This window comes from Hippocampus bargibanti, linkage group LG20 (assembly GCF_051943395.1).
Source record: "Hippocampus bargibanti isolate YZ-2025 linkage group LG20, ASM5194339v1, whole genome shotgun sequence".
Lineage (NCBI taxonomy): Eukaryota > Metazoa > Chordata > Actinopteri > Syngnathiformes > Syngnathidae > Hippocampus > Hippocampus bargibanti.
In genome coordinates this window covers 10,701,427-10,722,177 of record NC_142753.1, presented here as the reverse complement: position 1 = coordinate 10,722,177, position 20,751 = coordinate 10,701,427, and the positions used below count along the sequence as shown (strand labels likewise).

The following is a 20,751-nucleotide window of genomic DNA, read 5'->3' as shown; positions in this document are numbered from 1 at the left end:
CAATCCACAGTGTAACTGTCAAAATATAAGTGTGAAGATAAGCTAAGAACGGGAGATAAAAATAAGACAACATATTTCCTGACACTCGTGATCTTGCAGTAAACTACAGTGATACCTTGGCTTACGAATTTAATTGGTTCCCAGACAGAGTGTGTAAGGCAAAAAGTGTGTATCCCAAAAATTAATTTCCCATCGGAAACCATTAAAATGAGACTAATCCGTTCCCAGGTCCCCATAAAACATGATTTTCTACTAAATTAACTATAAAATTACACAAAATATACCTTATTTTATGTATAATAAATGTGCTACTGTATTGTAATGATTATGTGGCTTTAACTGAAGACTGGGGGCGGGGAATAGAGGACAAAAACAAGTCGGCTGCCATTTTCTTGATAGGAGAACAGGCTCGTTTGCGAACGACACATCACTCATTGTGGCAGCTCCGTGTATATCCCGAAAAATAGTTCATATGCCAAGGTTACATTTTCATAAATTTAACGTTCGTAAACCGAAAAGTTCGCTAGCCAACTCATATTATTCACAAGCAACTTCTCCTGTTTGCATTATGCAGCCTAAAAAAAAGGGAAGCGGAAAGTTCATCGTGCATCTCCTGACTTTATTTCAATAATGACACAAAAACAAACAATCCACCAATGTCACGATTAGCATGTTAGTACACATGAGAGTTCTTCATGTCGAGTGTATCTACAAGGGGGAAAAAAATCCTCTCGAAACACAACTCACCACAAAAATACACACTAGTGATAAGATGTTGAGGAGATGTGATTTGATTTAAGTCCTACTTGAAGAGGGAGGGGGTGGGGGAAATCGTGGCGACCAGTCGTCAAAAATGTCTTGTCGTCATCATCCCGTGAGTCACGCTTCCTTTCGTCCTTCTCGCTCACCTCACTGAGGCTGCTCTCTGCGGACGGACGACGCAAGCAAGCGGATGATGCAAATTGAATATCATAGAAACAAAAGTATTGGGACACTTTTTTTTAAAACTCTTTTACTCTCCAGCAACGGTGACCCCATTCAACCGGAAATAACTCAAATAGATCAAGCTAGCTAGCTAGCTAATATATGACTAATAGATATCTAGCTAGATAGCTAGTTAGAGAGCTAATATATAGCGAATAGATAGCTAGCTAGGTAGCCAACAACGGTGATACAGTTTAACCGGGAATAACTCAAATAGATCAAATTAGCTAGCTAGCTAATAGATGACTAATAGATAGCTAGCTAGATAGCTTGTTAGACAAAAAATAGATAGCAAATAGATAGCTAGCAACGGTGACCCAGATTAACTGGGAATAACTCAAATAGATCAAGTTAGCTAGCTAGCTAATAGATGACTCATAGATATCTAGCTAGTTAGAGAGCTAATAGATAGTAAATAGATAGCTAGCTAGGTAGCCAGCAACGGTGACCCCGTTTAACAGAGAATAACTCAAATAGATCAAGTTAGCTAGCTAGCTAATAGATGACTAATAGATATCTAGCTGGATAGCTAGTTAGAGAGCTAATATATAGCGAATAGATAGCTAGCTAGGTAGCCAACAACGGTGACCCAGTTTAACTGGGAATAACTCAAATAGATCAAGTTAGCTAGCTAGCTAATAGATGACTAATAGCTAGCTAGCTAGTTAGACAGCTAATAGATAGCAAATAGATAGCTAGCTAGGTAGTGTTGTTCATATATTAATGTTCAAGAGTAGTTGTTGCATTCAATTTACATTTTTTTTCACTCTGAATTGTATTACAATATGTTTATCTCACTAAATCACCATTTTTGGCTAACAGAAAATAGACACAAGTATATGTTGTGATGTCTCACATGGGGTTGTAGTCACTTTGCTCTTTGGATTTGAGGAAGCGCATAACGAGGACACCGCCGGCCTGCAAGCAGAGGACCAGCACCACGCCGCCGATGAAGCTGGACAAGTTGAAGCGGGCAGTTGAAAGCTGGGGTGGCGCTTTGCCGCCCGCTTCTGGGAAATATTACAGATGGGCTTATTGCTATTATGCAAATAAGGCAGGGCTATACGCAAGAGTGGGGGGATGGCAGGATGCAAACTCCATTTACCTGAGTCACCGCCTCCTTCGGCCACTGTCTCCACCACTGCAAAAAAAAAAAAAACATAAGTCTGTATGCGTCATTTACTTTTCTTTACTGCCGGCAGGAGACGTAGCCATTCATGACAGACGCCTGAATTCTGCAGCCCTCTGCCAAGCGCGAACAGCTGTAAGCAATAAAACATTGTCTCTTCCATGAACTGATACATTTGTAACCTGTCTAATGAGCTCTTCCTGTGAAGGAGTTTCAAGTCGTAAATTGCTTCGGTGGTAAAGAGTTTCCCAAGTCGTAAATTCTGTCAAAGGCCAGATCTCCGAGATAAAGATGACAATTCGTACCCGTGCAAAGCTCTGACACCCTGGTCCAACTGCAGTTCCTGGAGTTATCGGCCGCGTTGCCCTCATCCGTCACGCACACACCAGTATCGTTACCTGAGAGTAACAAGATGACTTCAACGTTTGTGTGTGTGTGTGTGTGGAATGCTGAATAATTCACAAGCGACAAAGCACGGCAGCTCACGTTACGCTAGCCGCCACAGAAGAATTATTGTCAATGACGTTTGAGTTTTTTACCATCAGGACACAACCTCCATACGCAGCCGGTTAGGTTGAGCATGGAGTTGCCAACGCAGAGGTCACATGACTGAGCTTGACGACAATCTTAAAGGACGGACAAGAGATGTCAATAAATGGAAGCAACAGTTGATGGATAGACCGCTGTCAGAGATGTTCAATCGGACACTGTGGACGAAGGCTCGGACCCAGAAAGATTGTCTTTTACTGCCTGCAGGAGACGTAGCCATTCATGACAGACGTCTGAGTTCTACAGCCCTCTGCCAAGCTATTTATTGAGCGAATATGCAAATTTAAGTGATACGTTAGTAAAACGTGGTTTTCTTGATTAGAATACCACGACCCTGGATGTTCTAAGCGCAAACAGCTGTAAGCAATAAAACATTGTCTCTTCCATGAACTGATAAACTTGTAACCTGGCTAATGGGCTCTTCCTGTGAAGGAGTTTCAAGTCGTAAATTGCTTCGGTGATAAAGGAGTTTCCCAAGTCCTAAATTCTGTCCAAGACCAGATCTCCTAGATGAAGGTGACAGTTTAACTTGCTGTGTCTGTTGACCTCAGATTGACCCCAGGTTGTCTGTGCTTCAATTGTGTATTCGAGTCTCACATGTTGGCTAAGCATATAACAACATGAAACTTTTAAATATGATCAATTCTTATTCTCCATCAACCGTCAAAAAGTCAGAATAAGAATTGTTTACCCCCTTGGGAGTGCACGCTGGACGTTGTTGCCAGCAGCAGAAACAGCAGCGAGGAGAACATCATCTTCATGGGCAGAATCTGCATTCCGGGACAAACTATAGTGACAAACAGAGAATAACACAAACTAAATTTTCAAAAAAATGATCATAAAAACAACAACAAAATCAAATAAAAATAAAGTCCTACAGGAGGCTGACTGCTGAAGAGCGATATGACAATGGCAACAAGAGAATGGAAAGAGTGTGTATGTGTGTGTGTAATGTGATCCAAATTTGGTCGCTAGGCAACTATATCGGGATCCACCTAAGGTTAAAGGAACGGAGCGCACACATGGCTTTATCAGTAAACACAGGTGTCAAAGTCAAGGCCCGAGGGCCAAATCTGGCCCACCACATCATTTTATTCGGCCCGCGAAAGCAAATCAAACTTGTGAAATTCCATGACGCATGCTCAAGTCCCAACCAACATTTCAAATTATCCCATGTAAAGCACAATAAGAGTCATGTGGAACTGTCGCGGCTTGGAATTGAAGCGGATTTACGTGGGGCAGAAGATGCAAGACAATCTCTTTTCGTCAATGGATGCTACTTTGCTTTCAACATTTAGCTTGTAGTAGACGTGCACATTCCACCATGATGTCCATGATCCACTGCTGAAAAGGACACTTTGATCCTCTTTCATCCAGAACTGCTTCATGTCACAAAGAGGGTACAGCAAGTGCTGAAGAATGAATGTAATAATGTTTGTGATGAAGATGATTGAATCATATTCATAACTGGATGAGTAAAGAGAAAGCATCTTCTCCGAATCTGAAGCCATTGTTTTGATTCGAGAGCAAGGCAAGACGTCCTGCCGTGACGTCACGAACAAGGGGGCGGGCCCTTCTGAAACTCGCCATTTCCGGAGTCATTTTGAAGTAATTTTGGGACACTTTAAGTCATTTTTATTGGTGTTTTGCATTTGACTAAAAATATCAGCCTGCGTGTTTTGTGTATTTTAGATGCTATAAAATGTTTTTCTGATGTCAGTTAGGAATGGTGTCGGTTGTCCTTTAAGTGTGGAGGAAAAAAGCTATACCTGATGGAGTACGTTGATGCTCCAAAGCCAGGTGGTTTCAGCTTGTTTGGTGGGTGATTAATTCTCCCGTTGCAGTGACTCATCCATATCTCACACTTGCAGACTCAGGTGTTTCATTTTTTTTTGGTGTCACCAACACCACCTCCTACTTCTGTCACAACCACATTGGGGGAATAAAATCCATTCACAAGCCATTACACAAGGCGAATGAAGGTAATTGAGGAAGTAACGCGTCGATGACGTCACCCAAACAGCAGGAATTGTCCTTATATGGTCGTGATTCCCTTTTACGCCCCGCCCCTTGTGGTGATGCGGATACCCACGCTCGCCCGTCAAGTCGGGGGAAGCCTTTCTGCACTTTTATATCTGTTGCGTGACCTTGGACTACAATTATAATAAAATACAATTCATACATTCATAAATGAGAATGCTGCATTCACGGGATTTTTTCCCTGCACGTGTTAAGCACGCTAGAGGGAAGCAAAAGTACAATTTACGGGTAGGGGAGAAAAACAGGTGATTTTCGGATATGTTGCATAACTACCACTGTCACTTCATTAGGAACACTTGGATCTCATCATCCATTCATTATCCAAAACCGCTTTTATAATAATAATAATAATACTTTCATTTATAAGCGATTTTCAAAACTCTCAAGGTCACTTTACAGTCACAGGAGATATTTTTCTGTGGGTGAGCAGCGGCAGCCACACGCGCCAGATTTCACTCAACCCGGAAGTAACTCAAATAGATAGAAAGCTTGCTAACAGATAGCTAACATATGACATATATTATTAAAACTGATTTAAATGTTGTCATAGTTAATATTTTTTGAGTCTCATTCTATTGAAATAATTATCAAAATAAAATGCAAATACGTCATTGTTTTTATCACCGTAAATAAAAATGTCTCGAGGTGGATTTAGGCGTACCTAATGAAGTGGCCGTTGAATGCACCCGTGAGTCATGATTGCGTTTCAGGACCGTGGACAGTACTAGGACAAAAAAAGGGGGGGGGTGAGGAGGGGGTGGTCTCAATTAGAGGAAAGATACTTTACATGCGTAGACATGACTTACCAAAAAGAAGCACAACAATGGCGCAGTGGGCGTGTCTTGGTCGATGCCGCATTTTTCTGAATGAAATTACTCCACATATACTCCCCCACCCCCTCTTCCCGCATCCTCGCCTTCCGATTGGTCGGCTTGGCCTGGCTGTGACGTCACAAGTCATTGTGGACAGTGCGAGCGAAGCTTCAGCATCCATTCCTTGCTTTGGAGCAAAGCACAACGAGGAGGAGAGATTTTCCTCCAGCTGGAACGGAGCGGGACCACCGAGAGGATCTCCCCGACCGGAAGTGCACGAAATCCGGACAGAGAGGAAAAAGGGAGTCGGCCTCATTGCAACCTATTGGATCTTTACATTAGAAACGTCAACAAGAGGATTTTTTTCCCAAGAGGTAAATTATTAATATTATATGTCTATATATATAATATATTGATATTTATTCATATTGATACACATTTTATGACATATATTATGTTTATATACACACGTGTAGATCTATCTATCAACATATATATTTATTATGGATCGTATGCTCATCCTCAGTGGTGCACAGATTACACAACAAGGAGTGCAATAACCCCCCCCCCTCCCATCCTGTCATGACGCCATCACCCCCAAAATTTGAACTTCATAATAATATAATCATAATCAATGGATGATTTTTATTTGCACTATAACCGAGTTTGCAAGATCGACCTAATTGGCAGTCCGTTGGAATGTTGCGCGCGTCCATGGGCCAAACACTGTGTCTGAACATTTGTGGGAGGGGGCAATAATCCCACAGCACTTCATCACACGAGCCATAACACGTGTTTGGACTGGATATGCAGTTTCAAAGGCGGCTGGGATTTTGCTTGTAGGGAAAATTATGAAAAATTATTTGAGGATTGGGGTTTTTTTTTTTGGGGGGGGGGGGGGGTGTGGCACCTCAAAATTAGCGTCATTATTGATATAAGACTTTGGTTGCCAGTATTGGTTTTTAGAATATATAAGGGAGATAATAAACAAATATATTGATGTATTAAATATAAATACTCTAATAAATATATTCATATATTATTTTTTAGATTAGATTACAGAGGCCTTTATTTGTCTCACAATGGGAAAAAAAATCTACATTTCACAGCAGCAAAAACAAAATAGAGGAGCTGTTGTAAAGGCAGCCACTCGAGGTTCTGTATTTTGTTTTTCTACTTCTTCCATTTCCTTTCCTCTTACTTTCATTCATACCTTGCCGCATACATATATATACTGTACATATATACACATACATGCATGAACACGTATATACGTGTACATGCATATACACGTACACGCTTATAAACATACATAAATATACACGCGCACACACACACACACATACATATATGCATATATACATATACTGTACATATATATACACATACATATACATACAGTATATATACATACATACAGTATATATACATATATGTATACAGTATATATACACGCACACACACATATATATATATATATATATATATATATATACACAGTATATACACACACACACACGTGTGTATATATATATATATATACACGGATATGTGTGTGTATAATATATATATATATATATATATATATATATACATATATATACACACACACACACATCTATATCTATATCTATAGATATATATACATATACACACAAACAACATGAAGAGTAACTAGAATGTAAATGAAAGTAAAAGTACTTTTTATTTGGCCAGGTTTGAGTGGCGGTCTGACAGTCATGAGACTGAACGCGTCGGAGCTGCGATGGGAGGAGTCTTCGGGCACGGACGCCTTCCTGGCATCGGAGCACCAAGGCGACGACGCACCTGTTCAGGAAACTCAGCCCTGACGGCGTGGGGCGTGGCCTTGTGCATTTCGGGAAGCGTCATCACCGCCGAAAACGCCCTGGTGGTCACGACCATCCTCGCCACGCCGTCTTTGCGCGCGCCCGTCTTCCTGCTTCTGGCCAGCTTGGGGTTGGCCGACCTCCTGGCGGGCGTGGCCCTGGTGGCTCACTTCCTGTTCCTGTTCTGCCTGGCGCCCAGCGATTGGTCCCAACTGGTGACGTCGGGGCTTCTGGTGACTTCGTCGAGCGCCTCGCTGTGCAGCCTGATGGGCGTGGCGCTGGACCGCTACCTCTCGCTAAGCCACGCCCTCACATACGGGTCGGGACGATCTCGCCGGCGCGCCGCCTTATTGCTGCTTCTGGTGTGGGCGGGCGCCTGCGCCATGGGGGCGGGTCCCGCCCTGGGGTGGAACTGCCTGGACGAGCGCGCTTCGTGCTCAGTGGCGCCCCCCCTCACGAGGACGTACCTGTCGCTGCTGTGCGGCGGCTTTCTGGTGGTGGTCGTGGTCACCCTTCAGCTGTACGCCGGCATCTGCCGGGTGGCGCGCCGCCACGCCCACGCCATCGCCACTCAGAGGCACTTCCTGCCTTCCAGCCAATCTTTCGGCGACAAACACGGCGGGGGGCGGGGTTTTTCCCGTTTGGTGCTGGTTCTGGGAGTCTTCGTGGGCTGTTGGATGCCTTTTTCGTTGTGGGGGTTGCTGGGCGACGCGTCCAGTCCGCCGCTTTACACCTACGCCACGTTGGTGCCCGCCACCTTTAGCTCCTTGCTCAACCCGCTGCTCTACAGCCTGAGGAACAAAGACATACGCAAGGTTCTGCTGCATGCATGCTGCCCGCGCAGGAACACCGCGCAATTGCACTGCCCCGTGGATGTGTAGCTAACCCTGGCGTCGAACGCTTAGGACACAATCAGACATCTGAGGACAAAAAAAATAAATAAAAAATAAATGCAGAATCTGAGGGAGAAAAACTCCCCCACTTTGGGGTGAGGAGATTCAGACTTCTCGGGTTCATGAAAGTGGTTGATCTGAGAAGGAGAACATTTTTCATGTGAGGAGGCAGGGTAAACATTTAAAATAAGGTTAAAATTAAAATAAAAAAAAATATGCATCTTTGGGAAAAATAAATGACTGTATTTTCTGGAATATAAGACGCACCTTCAATGAATTACATTTTCAAAAAATGTTTCCATACATCAGGCGCACCGCATTATAAGAGACACCTCCAATGAATGACATATTTTAAAATATTTTCCATACACAAGGCGCACCGCATTATAAGAGACACCTTCAGCGAATGACACATTTTAAAACATTTTCCATGCATAAGGCGCACCGCATTATAAGAGGCACCTCCAATGAATGACATATTTTCAGACATTTTCCATTCACAAGGTGCACCGCATTATAAGGGACACCTTCAATGAATGACATATCTTTAAAAAAAATCCATTCATAAGGCGCACCACATTATAAGAAGCACCTCCAACGAATCACATATTTTAAAACATTTTCCATGCATAAGGTGCACCGCATTATAAGGGACACCTTCAACAAATGACACATTTTAAAACATTTTTCATACATCAGGTGCACCGCATTATGAGGTGTATGGTCAGCTTTTGAAAAACTATTTGTTTAGGTGTACCTTATATTGCAGAAAATACGGTAAATTTTGGAAGGTAACATGCCACAGCTACCTGTTACTGTGCCGTATTGGGAATGTTTACCTCACTAAAGACAGGCAGATCCCCCCCCCCTACACAAAAAAATAATAATAAAATAAAAAGTGCACTTTTCTTCCATTTTCTCTTCTCCTAGCTGGATTATTCAAGAAAGGTTTTGTGGAACAATTAATTCAATCGGCGGCATTGTTAATTTAGACTCTTTGACTGAAATCCGCCAGGCAACAACAACTCACATGCTGGTGGTATTTTCCACCCAGCCAAATCCGATGACTGAAAACACCAAATCCAGAGACTTGTTGACTTCTTTCATACCCCGAGGAATGAAAAATTAGTCAAGGAAAAGCCATCTTTTTTTTTTTGTTGGGTGTCAATGAAGGATTTTGCTGCCGTGTTGTTTTTCTTATGATAAAATTCAGACCTATGCACAGGTTGGTTACCCCCACCCTCCCTGTAAATAAGCATTGCTTGGTCTTGGAAGACATCCACATTGTTTAAACTGAATACATTTATGATAAACATAAGAGTCAATTATTATCATTATTATTATCTAATGGCTATCTAGCTAGCTGGCCAGCTAGCTATTTGCTATCTATTAGCTGGCTATATCTATCTATCTATTCGCTATGTAGCTAGCTATCTGGCCAGCTATCTATTAGCTGTTTAGCTGGCTGGCTATCTATTAGCGAGCTTTCTATCTATAAGCTAGCTAGCTTTCTATCGATTTGAGTTACTTCAGGGTTGAGTGAACGCTATCTATTATCTGTCTATTAGCTGTCTAGTTGGCAGGCTATCGAACGGCTATCTAGCTGGCTGGCTATCTAATGGCTCTCTAGCTAGCTATCGAATGGCTCTCTAGCTAGCTATCTATTAGCTGTTTAGCTGGCCTGCTATCTAGCTGGCTATCTATTAGCTTAATAGTGATCTAGCAAGCTATCTATTAGCTCGCTATCTTTCTATCCATTAGCTAGCTAGCTTTCTATCTATTTGAGTTACTTTGAGGTTGAGTGAACGCTGGCGCGTGTGGCTGCCACTGCTCACCCACAGAAAGAGTTTTGAAAGGCGCTTAGAAATGAAATGTATTATTATTATAAATTAGGGGAGGAATGAAATAGGAATGGGGTGACCTTTTGTTAAAAGGGGAATCTCCACCAAAACACCACAATCTATGCCAGACATGCCGCAAAACACAAAGTAACACTTGGAGCGTCAAATATTTCACGCCACCCTCCCACATGAATGCAGCACTTTTTTTTTTTTTTTTTTTTTGAACCAGCACACAAAGTCCTCCCACCCTCATCGTCCTCATCAGAACATTCTGAACTGTCCTGGCCAGCGGCCATTTTGGACCAACTCCCACTACCACCAGACTTGTTTTTTGATTCTTGCCTAGACCGCCCTTATTGTAGCCACGACGGGCAGGATCCTGCCGAGTCAAAACAATCCGCCGCTCGTGAAGAAAAGCGGATTTAAAAATGACACGTGTGCGGCAATGGGGAGGGGGGGGGGGTTGAATTAATTAATGATCATTGAATCCAAAGGCTGACTAATACCAATAATAATATAATGTACTTGAATTGTATGTGCCAATGTTCCCGATGGACTCAGATTCTATTTTGCACATGTTCCCCCACCCTCTCTTTTCAAGGCACTTTTTGAGCCATTGGGACAGTGTGTTGCACAATGTTTTTGTCAAATAAATATTTTATACTGATGTATAATAAATGTTTTCTTTTTCCCTACTGAATGATGTTAGCATTTTTTTTCTTCATCTTTTAGCAAGCGCGGAAGTGCTCAGGTTGCATTATTGCAGCTGGATTGAAATGATGGTGATATTTTCTTCCAAAAATATTTAAAGGACAACCGACACCATTTTTTTGTTTCCTAACTGACATCAGAAAAACGTTTTATAGCATCTAAAATACCCAAAACACGCAGGCTGATATTTTTAGTCAAATGCAAAACACCAATAAAAATGACTTAAAGTGTCCCGAAACTACTTCAAAATGACCCCGGAAATGGCGAGTTAGAGATCAAAACATGAAACATGGGAATAAATTCAAAATTTATTCTTGTATATATTTATATATGTATATATATATATATTTTTTTTTTTTTAACCCGGATAATTTTTTGTGTTTTAAACAGTCTTTGGGAACGTGAATAAATGAAAACTACATCATCCCTTTGAAAAAGCGAGTCGCATATGAATAGAAGAGACACAAAATTGAAATATGAAAAATAAAGGCACTGCAGAATCATGTGGTCCCCACCATTTGGTCACTTGGCCAATTTGCATGTCAAGTCACGCAGCCCCTTTGTGTCGCGTTTAAAACTGCTGTATAATATAACACTTAAAATAATTTGCCAAACAAAAACAAAGGGGACGGGTAGATTCTTAAAGACAACGTGTTGATTAGAAAGAACGCACCGCCATTAAGGCAGGAATGAAAAATCAATGAGATAAATACAAACAAAGTGAAGGAATGTGATTTGAGACTGTGTGGACTTTTTTTTCCTCTTCTGTGCTAACCTGAAGGTAAAGGCGGTGGGGAGCAAGGCAGCATCATTCGGACCACTCGTCGTCATCGAACTCGGATGAGTCGTCCTCGCTGTCGCTGCACTCCACGGCGATGCGGCGCGACAAGATGGCGGCCACGTCGTTGCCAAAGTGATTTTGCTTCTCCTGCTCACGTTGGGCCTCCACCTTGCGCAGGTTGAAGCCTGGACAATAACATTGACATTTAGGGATTTTGGGACACATTTCGATTTCACTCTTCTAATATTAATTAGAGACTCTCTACTTTGTCTCTAATATTAATTAGAGACAAAACTACCTATCATCTTGCAAAATACACCTCATCTAAAATTAAAAATCCTACATTGAAAATACTAAAATCTATATTTATATAAAAAAACAAAGAAACATATTCCTCTTGATATTACATCCAATATTTGCACCAAATATTGTCAGTTAGAAATATAAATATATAAATAAACAAATATACAAAAATATAAATAAAACAATTTCTAAGTTCATAAGACTAAGAAAAAAATTAAAAAAGGAATAACTTTTTTATTATCATGTAGTTTTATATTTAGTTGCTTCAAAGAAGTAAAAATATACCTAGAGATAGATATAGATAGACAGATGGATAGACAGACAGACATCTGATAGACAGACAGACATCTGATAGACAGACAGATACACAGGCACAGATAGACAAAGATAGATAGAAAGTTAGAGATAGCTGTCTGTCTATCTCTATCTTTGTCTGTCTGTCTGTCTGTCTGTCAGAGAAAAGACAGACAGAGATAGATAAATATAGACATAGACAGATAGAGATAAACAGATATAGACAGACAGACAAATAGATCTATGTGATAGACAGACAGATCTATATGTGACAGACAGACAGACAGAGATCTATTTGTCTACCTATCTACCGGTACAATATCTACGATATTTGGGGAAAACTCGTTTTATCATTTAAAATCTAACCCTGTTTTTTTTTTTAACCAATCAGAGGTGAGGACGTGTTTGCGCCTTACCTTGTCTGATGGCCTGCAGCAGATCACTGCGGGCGTCGCTCTCGGGGGCGGGCTGATGTTTGGGTGTGGCGCTGGCCGCCACCGGCGCAACCGTGGGAGGAGGAGGGGCGGCAGGAGCGTTAAAAGACGGCGGCGGAGGTCCAGGAGGCGGGGGTGGCGGCGGAGGGGGAGGAGGGCCCCCACCAGCGGCCATCGGGGGCGGCGGAGGAGGGCCCATGCCGGACATGCCGGTGGACGGGGCGGGCGGCGAAAAGAAGGCGCCCAAGGGAGAGAGCGGGGGAGGCGCGGGAGGGCCGTCGAAGCCGACGGGTGGCGGGGGTGACCCGAAACCAGACAGCGGGGGTGGGGGAGGAGGGGCGGGGGGTGGGGAGAGGTGGGGGCGAGAGTTGGATGGAGGGGAGGCCATGGGAGGAGCTGGCGGCGGGTGGTTGGGGCTGAGGATGCTGACGCGCTTCTGGTTGCCGGTGTCGCCGTACCTAAACACGACAATATCTTGTCAAGATTTTTGCAGGTACAGAATGTCGAAAAATGTTTGGACAGAGATGCTAGAAGTTACATTTTGGATTGCACGCCTCATTCCAGCTGAGCTCGCTTGCGATTGGCTGCGTTGAGTATGTGGGTAGGGAGGAAATCCCTCTTCCCAGTTGACAGTCCAGGACAATGCGATGCATAACAAAAAGTCACAGCTGCTGGCCCATAATTCAGTAATTACGGGCCAGCAGCTTCGGTCATGGCTTACCCAAGGATATTTGTCTTCGTACTACAATAGATGTGAATTTATTTTACGAATGTTCAGTGTTTGACTTAAACACACATAGCAGTGAAGCAACTTACGACCAAATTCACCTTATGAACTACCGCTCAGTTTTTGACTTCAACAAACATTCCATACAAAATATTGCAGTGAAGCAACTTACGACCAAATTCACCTTATGAACCACCGCTCAGTGTTTGACTGCAACAAACATTCCATACAAAATATAGCAGTGAAGCAACTTATGACCAAATTCACCTTATGAACCACCGCTCAGTGTTTGACTTCAACAAACATTCCATACAAAATATAGCAGTGAAGCAACTTACGACCAAATTCACCTTATGAATCACCACTCAGTGCTTGACTGCAACAAACATTCCATACAAAATATAGCAGTGAAGCAACTTACGACCAAATTCACCTTATGAATCACCACTCAGTGTTTGACTGCAACAAACATTCCATACAAAATATAGCAGTGAAGCAACTTACGACCAAATTCACCTTATGAATCACCACTCAGTGTTTGACTGCAACAAACATTCCATACAAAATATAGCAGTGAAGCAACTTACGACCAAATTCACCTTATGAACCACCGCTTGGAATGCATCTTGTTCGTACGGTCTGTATTTTTTTTCCATCCGGGAAAAATAATTTCTGTATTTTGGGCATGTCCAATCCATACAAAAAAAAAAACAAACAAACACATTTCTTGCAATAAAGCACACCTGACTTTCGTGTCTTCAGAATGAACGAAATACTTTCCAACTCGGGTTAAACCCGCTCCTATTCAAAATGGCTTTGGTGAACCTAAATGAAACTTCAGTCGTTCAACTTACGACATGTCGGGGGGCGGCGGAGGCAGAAAGTCATCGGGGCCGGGCGGCGGGAGCGCGTCGTACGCGTAGGAGTTTGTGCTTAGATCCAAGCCCTCGTCGCCAGATCCCAGACTGCCATTCAGACCCTCCAAGGAGCTCCTAGAATGCAACACATTCAATTGTGTCTACCAAAGAAATCAGATTTTTTTTGACCGTCTTTATCAGCATGATAACCCCCCCTCTTGACCTTTTCTCTTATCACCTCTGAGGAATGTATTTTTTTTTTTCCATCCCAAAATAATTCTGTATTTTTTTTAAAACACATTGAGTCACCCCAAAAAATCTCATCAGCGTCCTAAAAAAAAAAAAAATCACGCTTAAACCACAGCAAATTAAATGGCAAAAATGCGCACTTAATTCCAACTACATTGTATCAGACTACGTTCAAAAAAAAAACACAGACTTGTTTATTCCATTTTTAAGCACTTTAAATGCCACATTTAATGGCCAGGGGCCATTAATTTGAGGATAATAATGACGGCCATGGTTATGAAAAAAAAAAATAAAAGACCATAACGTCTCATTCCTTTTTTGTCCGTCTGTTCAAAACAAGTTGACCAAACAGGACACGACCCTCCAAAATGCACCCTAATCCTCCACCTCGTGATTGTGGTGGTCACATGGTCAGGAAAGGGTGGGGAGTGTGTGTGTGGGGGGGGGGGGGTAATCAAGCAAAATGGCTGCGCTTATTTGTGTTTAGATGGACCGATAAGACAAATGTGCTAATGAGTGTCATTTCCACTTACATCATCTCGTTCTTGGGTACCACAAATTCTTCGCCCATCTTGCGGCGTTCCCATTCCTCCTTCCTGGTTTTGATCTTACGCGGGTTGAGGGTCCGCTGGTTCAGGTGGTCTTTCTTCTCCTTCTGCTCGACACAGTTTAAGGATTTAATCAGTAATCGGATATGTTGCAGAAATATTTTTTCTTCTTTGTTAGCTAAGCAGTTTGAAAAAATGGATTGCATTTTAAAATTAAATACAGCTGAACTTAAAAGTTGTACTGCAGTGAAATAATTGTTAAAAATGTGTAGTTTGAAAATGTCATTGAGGGGTTTTTGCATATGCGCTACTTGATTTTTTAATTAATTAATTCATTAACTAATTAATTGAAAAAACATTGATGAGTGAATTAAAAAAGGTATTGGTCTCCTAGTACTAATATCATCTTTAAAAAAAATATATGGCAGCAAAAAAGTAATTACATCCGAAACTGTTAAAAAATACAAAATATAATTTTACTGCCACTAAATTACAAACTTGGGAGTAAATATTCTTAATTTAAATTGGTGCAAAAAGTTAACTGGTAAACAATTTAATTAAAATCATATCAGATTTGTTTATACAAATTTAAAAATGGGAACAGTATTTATTAATTGTAATGTATAAACTAATTCACTGCCAAAAAATACATCCACTCCAACACACAGAATAGAGTTTTACGACGACATAAATATTCAATTCAGCATAAGATTATTACTTATTTTATCAGAAAAAAAAGAGTTAATTTGTAAGTTATATGGGTCTGGAGTTATCCGAGCTTGAAATGGGGGCGGCTGTACAAAATACAATGCATACATACAGATTGATTTATATAGCGCTTAAACAATAGCTGAAGCTGGAACATGGACAAAAGGCAAATGCTGTCCCCTCGTGGAAGGGAAAAACATTGCCAGAGGTCTGACCAGCGCTTTATCGGCATCCCCCGTAAGAAAAACCAAAATCCGAACGAAATTCGGGAATGGCGCTCGCCGTCACGCTTTTCAATTGCTGAATAAATTCGGGAATGGCAGCGAATGAGTTAATTGTTTTTTATGTAACTTTCTTATGTAATTAATTAAGTAATTTTTGCTGCCATGTATTTTTTGATGAGATTGGTACTGGGAAATTGAAACATATATATTTTTTGGGTGGTACTTCAAGGATTTTTGGGGGGAGATTGTTTCCACAAGTTCTGAGTTTGAACAGGCTCCTTGAAGGCGGATGTAAATTCCAGCTATTTGGTGAACCGTGCCGTCAAATTAGGGCCACTGCAGGCGGTGTTTGAAGCAAATTGCGGGGATGTGCTGTGCTGTGTTGTGTTGTGTCTCACTCACTCTGTGCTTTCGTTTCTCCTTCATGATGTCTTTGGTGTCTTGCAACATCTTCTCCTTCCACAAATCAAAGAAGTAGGAGGGATCCGTGTAAAATTTCAGGGCCTCCCTTCCATCATCTCTGTGTCATTTTAGGGCAGAGAACACACAAACATGTTGATGTTAAATGAACACATAAATAAACACATAAAATAACATTACAAAAATATTGTGATAAATAAGTACACATTTCTAGATTCGCAGTGATTTTTTTTTTCATGTAAATACAAAATAAAAACTCAGATTTTGAAATTTGCTTATGACAATGAATTTCCCATGTTAAATTTTGACATTAACTCATTCGCTGGCAGATGATATGCAAAAAAATGTGTCCACACCAGTGCCAGGGTTTTTGTCATTTTCACTCAAATTGCAGGACTCACAGAATATTGAAGAGCGCTTGTAAAAGAAATGTATTATTATTATCATTAGGTATCTCTTAGCTAGCTAGCTTTCTATCTATTTGAGTTACTTCCGGGTTGAGTGAACGCTGGTGCATGTGACTGCCACTGCTTACCCACGGAAAAACTCATCCTGTGACCTTGAGTTTTGAAAGGCGCTTATAAATACTATGTATTATTATTATTATTAATATTGAGTTTTAGGAATACATAAACATTCAATACAACGTTAGAAACTTTTTTCATTCGAAAAAAAAAGAGCATTAATTCCTAAATTATATGGATCTGGAGTTATCTGAGCTTGAAATGGGGGCAGAACTATTTGAATCATATTCATAACTGGATGAGTAACAAGAAAGCATCTTCACCGAATCTGAAGCCATTGTCTTGGCGTGACATCACGAATAAGGGGGCGTGACCTTCTGAAACTCATTTTGATGTAGTTTTGGGACACTTTAAGTCATTTTTATTAGTGTTTATCATTTGACTAAAAATATCAGCCTGCGTGTTTTGGGTATTTTAGATGCTATAAAACGTTTTTCTGATGTCAGTTAGGAAACCAAAAAAAAATGGTGTCGGTTGTCCTTTAAGGCCGGTCAAGTGTGACATACCGATATGGGGTGAGGTAGTTGAGAGGCGGAGGGGGGTCGCACGTGATGTAGGTGTCTTGCACGGGCATGGGCAGCGAGGGCCGTGTGAACATCTGCTGATCCTGAATCACGCTGCTGCGGAATGCTTTGCGAGTGGTAATGGCCTGCAAAGAAACTAAACCACAAAGACACGCACCCCATTGTTGCCATTTGATCCTTTCAGGTCGTCGTTTCTATTAAAGGCATTGGCCCATTGAGTGCTGAACAATTCAGAGTACAGTGAAACCTCAGCTCACTAACTTAATTAGTTCCCAGAAAGTGTGTGTAAAGCGAAAAGTTCATCTGCTGAACATTTATTTCCCATAAGAAACCATTAAAAATGAGAATAATCCGTTCCCAGGTCCCCATAAAACATAATTTTCTACTAAATAAGCCTGAAAATTACACAAAATATACATATGTATAATAAATGTGCTATTGTATTATAATTAAAGAAATAAACTGTACTGTATAATAGTCATTTTATTTACCTTTGTGATGGTCGTTGTAGGTGCCTCTTGATGATATCCGAGTGAAGTTGCCATGCTTTCTCGCCGATAATACCCTCACTCACACTGTCCCCTGCTAGCTGCTTTTTGTTAATCCAAATAAACAGAAGTTTTTCAACCTCTTCTATTGCCCGAGACCGTTGGTTAAACAACACAGAAACACCCTGAGCCACACGTAGCAATGGTGGACTTAGCATACCGGGACGCTAAGTCAAACAAACGCACACCTCGTTCGTATTTCTCGATGATCTCCTTCTTCTGCTCGACCGTAATTTTCTTTTGTGTCCTCTTCGGCTTAACACGAGCATGTGGTGCTGTCTTTTTAGGTCCCATTATAGCAAAAGTACTACACTCGATAACAAACCACTAGTCTGCCAGCCACCGTGGCGCTGTTCGACCGTGTGGTTTGGTGTTCATCCGCCGAAAACTAGTCCGTATGCCAAGATTATATTCTCGCGAATTTAATGTTCGTAAAGCGAAACGTTCGTGAGCGTTTGTAAACTGAGGCATCACTGTATGTCAGTAATTCAACATGTTTTTTTTGTATTTTATAGTGATATTTTTGTCGTCATTCTATTCGGCCATTTACCCTCTTCTTCTTTGGGGTCCAGCTGTGTGACTTTTAACTGCAGATTGTCCACTCGATCCCCGAGCGCCTCCAACCGGACGGAAAAGACTCCAGCCTCCTTCAACAGCCCATTGAACACATCCTCGGCTATCTTGCCTGCCCACGCATACAAAGTCATTCATATTGATGCCTTTTAGATTTCCCGCCAAGGCACACGGGCGGCGAGCGCACTCACTGAGACAGCCGAGGTGGCGGATGACGGCGGCCAGGCTGTTGTTGGAGACACATTCCAGCTCGCTGCGGATGCTCGCCGGAATGGGCTGGCGGCACACGTATCGTGGCTCGATGTTCCTGGTAACCAGAGGCATGGCGGTGGAGGAGGCTTGGCCAGTGATGGAGAGGGGGCCAAACCCTGAGAACAAAAAGAGGGGGAAGAATCAATAAAGTTATGTATTTTTAACTTTGGATGTGAGCTCTTTTGCTTATTTTTGTGCATGTATAAATTTGGAGCGAGGCGCCATCAGTTTCATAAATTCCTTTTTCATTTTACATGTTAATTTTCCTCAACTGGGACTGATAAACAACCTGAAGAAAGCACGTTGACGCTCTTGTTTGGAGAGCTGCGTGAGGGGAAAATAATAAAAACATGCAACAGGGAATATAAAAAAAGTAAATTTGAACAAGCCGAAGTTGAAATGTGTTTAAAGCATCTGAAAGGGGTAAAACTATAGTCATATACTGTAAAGTCTCGTTATATCGATATCGGTTATATCGATAGTACTGCTTATTACGATACTATTTCTATGAACGCAAGGAGAAAATGTACATGTCGCAGGATCTGATATATCGATAGTCCGGTTATATCGATATTTTTTCCGACTCCCGAGAATATCGATATTCGATCGATGTATTGTAAAAAAAAAAAAAAATACAATTTCAGCTTTTGTGGGTGGACTTAGTCAGCTTATATAAATAAACTCTCTGCCAGACAGTGTAAAGCAGAAGCAGAACTCAATGTTTCTTCTTATCACCAGTTTCGATGGTGAAGAATTGTGAATGCGCCAATGATGCAGGACAAAAAAAATGTACAGTTCTCATGCAAGATTTGATGGCTTTGCAATTAATCGCTTAAGTCAGTTCAAGGTGCATAGCCATTACTAACAAAGTGGCTGTGAAAAGAGAGTGAATTCAGTCAATACTGGCAATTTAGCGTGTTGGGTCAAGACAAAACTGCGTTGGCCTACGTAACGTACATTAATGCATCCATCACACTGGTTTTCGTGTCCACAAAAGAATGATAAATGACAGCATGTCAGTCGAGTGACTTTCAAGTTCAGCTTCCTTTGCCTCGTTTGGGTTGCCTAATTATAAGTTCTACATGGGGCCCCACAGTCTACGTGTAAACCTTATTTTTGTCGAACAAATTCAACTTTTTTATTCCCTCGTGTGGCTGTCGTGTGTTTGGGTCGGGGTATTTTTTCCCAAGTGTGTGGAATTCTTTATAAGTTATTTAAGTTGGTGTAAAAGCGAACGAATGTTTGCTTCAAGTGGACTCTAACCGCGCCCCACTTGCTACCCCCGCGATGGAAATGACATATTGGACAATTTCTGACTTTTAAATACCTCATGAAGGGTTCTGAACAACCCCGACATGTAGTTTAGCGGCGTTATTTTGAAAATAAAAATTGTACGAAGAACGCCAATCGAAGCGAAGCTAACTCATATTAGCCAAAATGCAACTTGGCTTCTTGGCCTGCTTGTCAAGAGCAGGAAGTGACTTGGACACGAACTCTTGTTTCGAACAAAACCATCGAAACGGTCGTTTCGTTTGTCACGACAAAAAAAAAAAGCCGTTCGGTGGCTTTATTTTGGGTTTACCGTCACAGCGAAGCTCCCTCTTTATCTGTCTCGTTTGTCCAATTTGAAGTTTTCCACTGGAAGCGTTAACAGTGAGTTAAGCGAACACGGACGGTGAAAGTAGTCAAGCGAGCTAAAGGAAAGATCCCGAATTTACCAGTTTGTGATTGGCTGAACGGTCGTGTTCCTGACAGCTGATTGGCTGACTTGACTGTCAAGAATAGAGGTGGTTGACACTTCTGTCTTACGCTGACGTAACTTCACCGAGACTTTGTGGCCAACATTTTTACGCTATTTGCGTAAATAAAGGAGGGCGGTTGCGTACATTCCAAAGCGCGCTCCGGCGAGTTGGAGCGCGTTCGTGAAATGGAAGGATTGACTTTCGACTATGAAAAGGGAGAGAAAAAATAGGTCAAAC

General features: G+C 41.6%; 3 protein-coding genes and 1 long non-coding RNA gene across 9 annotated transcripts in view; 2 read left to right on the top strand and 2 right to left on the bottom strand.

The window, feature by feature from the left end:
* Positions 1-602: 602 nt before the first annotated feature.
* On the bottom strand, positions 603-5,647 carry cd164l2 (CD164 molecule like 2). Of its 4 annotated transcripts, none has more exons than XM_089023435.1 (9): positions 5,509-5,647; positions 5,364-5,426; positions 4,432-4,815; positions 3,354-3,449; positions 2,653-2,739; positions 2,419-2,511; positions 2,090-2,125; positions 1,841-1,994; positions 603-925 (listed from the first exon to the last, which is right to left on the bottom strand). In XM_089023435.1, the coding sequence occupies exons 4-9, from the start codon at positions 3,436-3,438 to the stop codon at positions 910-912; spliced, it is 471 nt and encodes a 156-aa protein (XP_088879561.1). In that variant the 5' UTR covers positions 3,439-3,449; positions 4,432-4,815; positions 5,364-5,426; positions 5,509-5,647; the 3' UTR covers positions 603-909. The 4 variants fall into 4 exon arrangements, with proteins under 4 accessions (XP_088879561.1, XP_088879562.1, XP_088879560.1 ...); XM_089023436.1 differs by having other exon boundaries at positions 4,432-4,582; XM_089023434.1 differs by lacking the exons at positions 4,432-4,815; positions 5,364-5,426; positions 5,509-5,647 and adding an exon at positions 3,541-3,592.
* LOC148883139 (uncharacterized) overlaps positions 2,761-20,751 on the top strand; it is a 253,706-nt gene continuing 235,715 nt past the window's right edge. Inside the window, exon 1 of the long non-coding RNA XR_016118637.1 lies at positions 2,761-3,178. This is a non-coding gene — a long non-coding RNA (uncharacterized LOC148883139). The remainder of the gene's footprint in view (positions 3,179-20,751) is intronic.
* Positions 5,726-8,242, top strand: gpr3 (G protein-coupled receptor 3). The gene is given in 3 exon segments (XM_089023431.1): positions 5,726-5,888; positions 7,231-7,353; positions 7,356-8,242. Coding segments are annotated over 2 exon segments (987 nt in total). The 5' UTR covers positions 5,726-5,888; positions 7,231-7,253.
* On the bottom strand, positions 8,016-20,490 carry wasf2 (WASP family member 2). Of its 3 annotated transcripts, none has more exons than XM_089023427.1 (10): positions 20,355-20,490; positions 18,712-18,888; positions 18,498-18,632; positions 17,382-17,535; positions 16,334-16,451; positions 14,985-15,106; positions 14,200-14,337; positions 12,601-13,076; positions 11,582-11,772; positions 8,016-8,152 (listed from the first exon to the last, which is right to left on the bottom strand). In XM_089023427.1, exons 2-9 carry the CDS (start codon positions 18,842-18,844, stop codon positions 11,615-11,617), a joined length of 1,434 nt encoding a protein of 477 aa, XP_088879553.1. In that variant the 5' UTR covers positions 18,845-18,888; positions 20,355-20,490; the 3' UTR covers positions 8,016-8,152; positions 11,582-11,614. The 3 variants fall into 3 exon arrangements, with proteins under 3 accessions (XP_088879553.1, XP_088879555.1, XP_088879552.1); XM_089023429.1 differs by lacking the exon at positions 8,016-8,152 and adding an exon at positions 8,263-8,281; XM_089023426.1 differs by lacking the exon at positions 8,016-8,152 and having other exon boundaries at positions 11,102-11,772.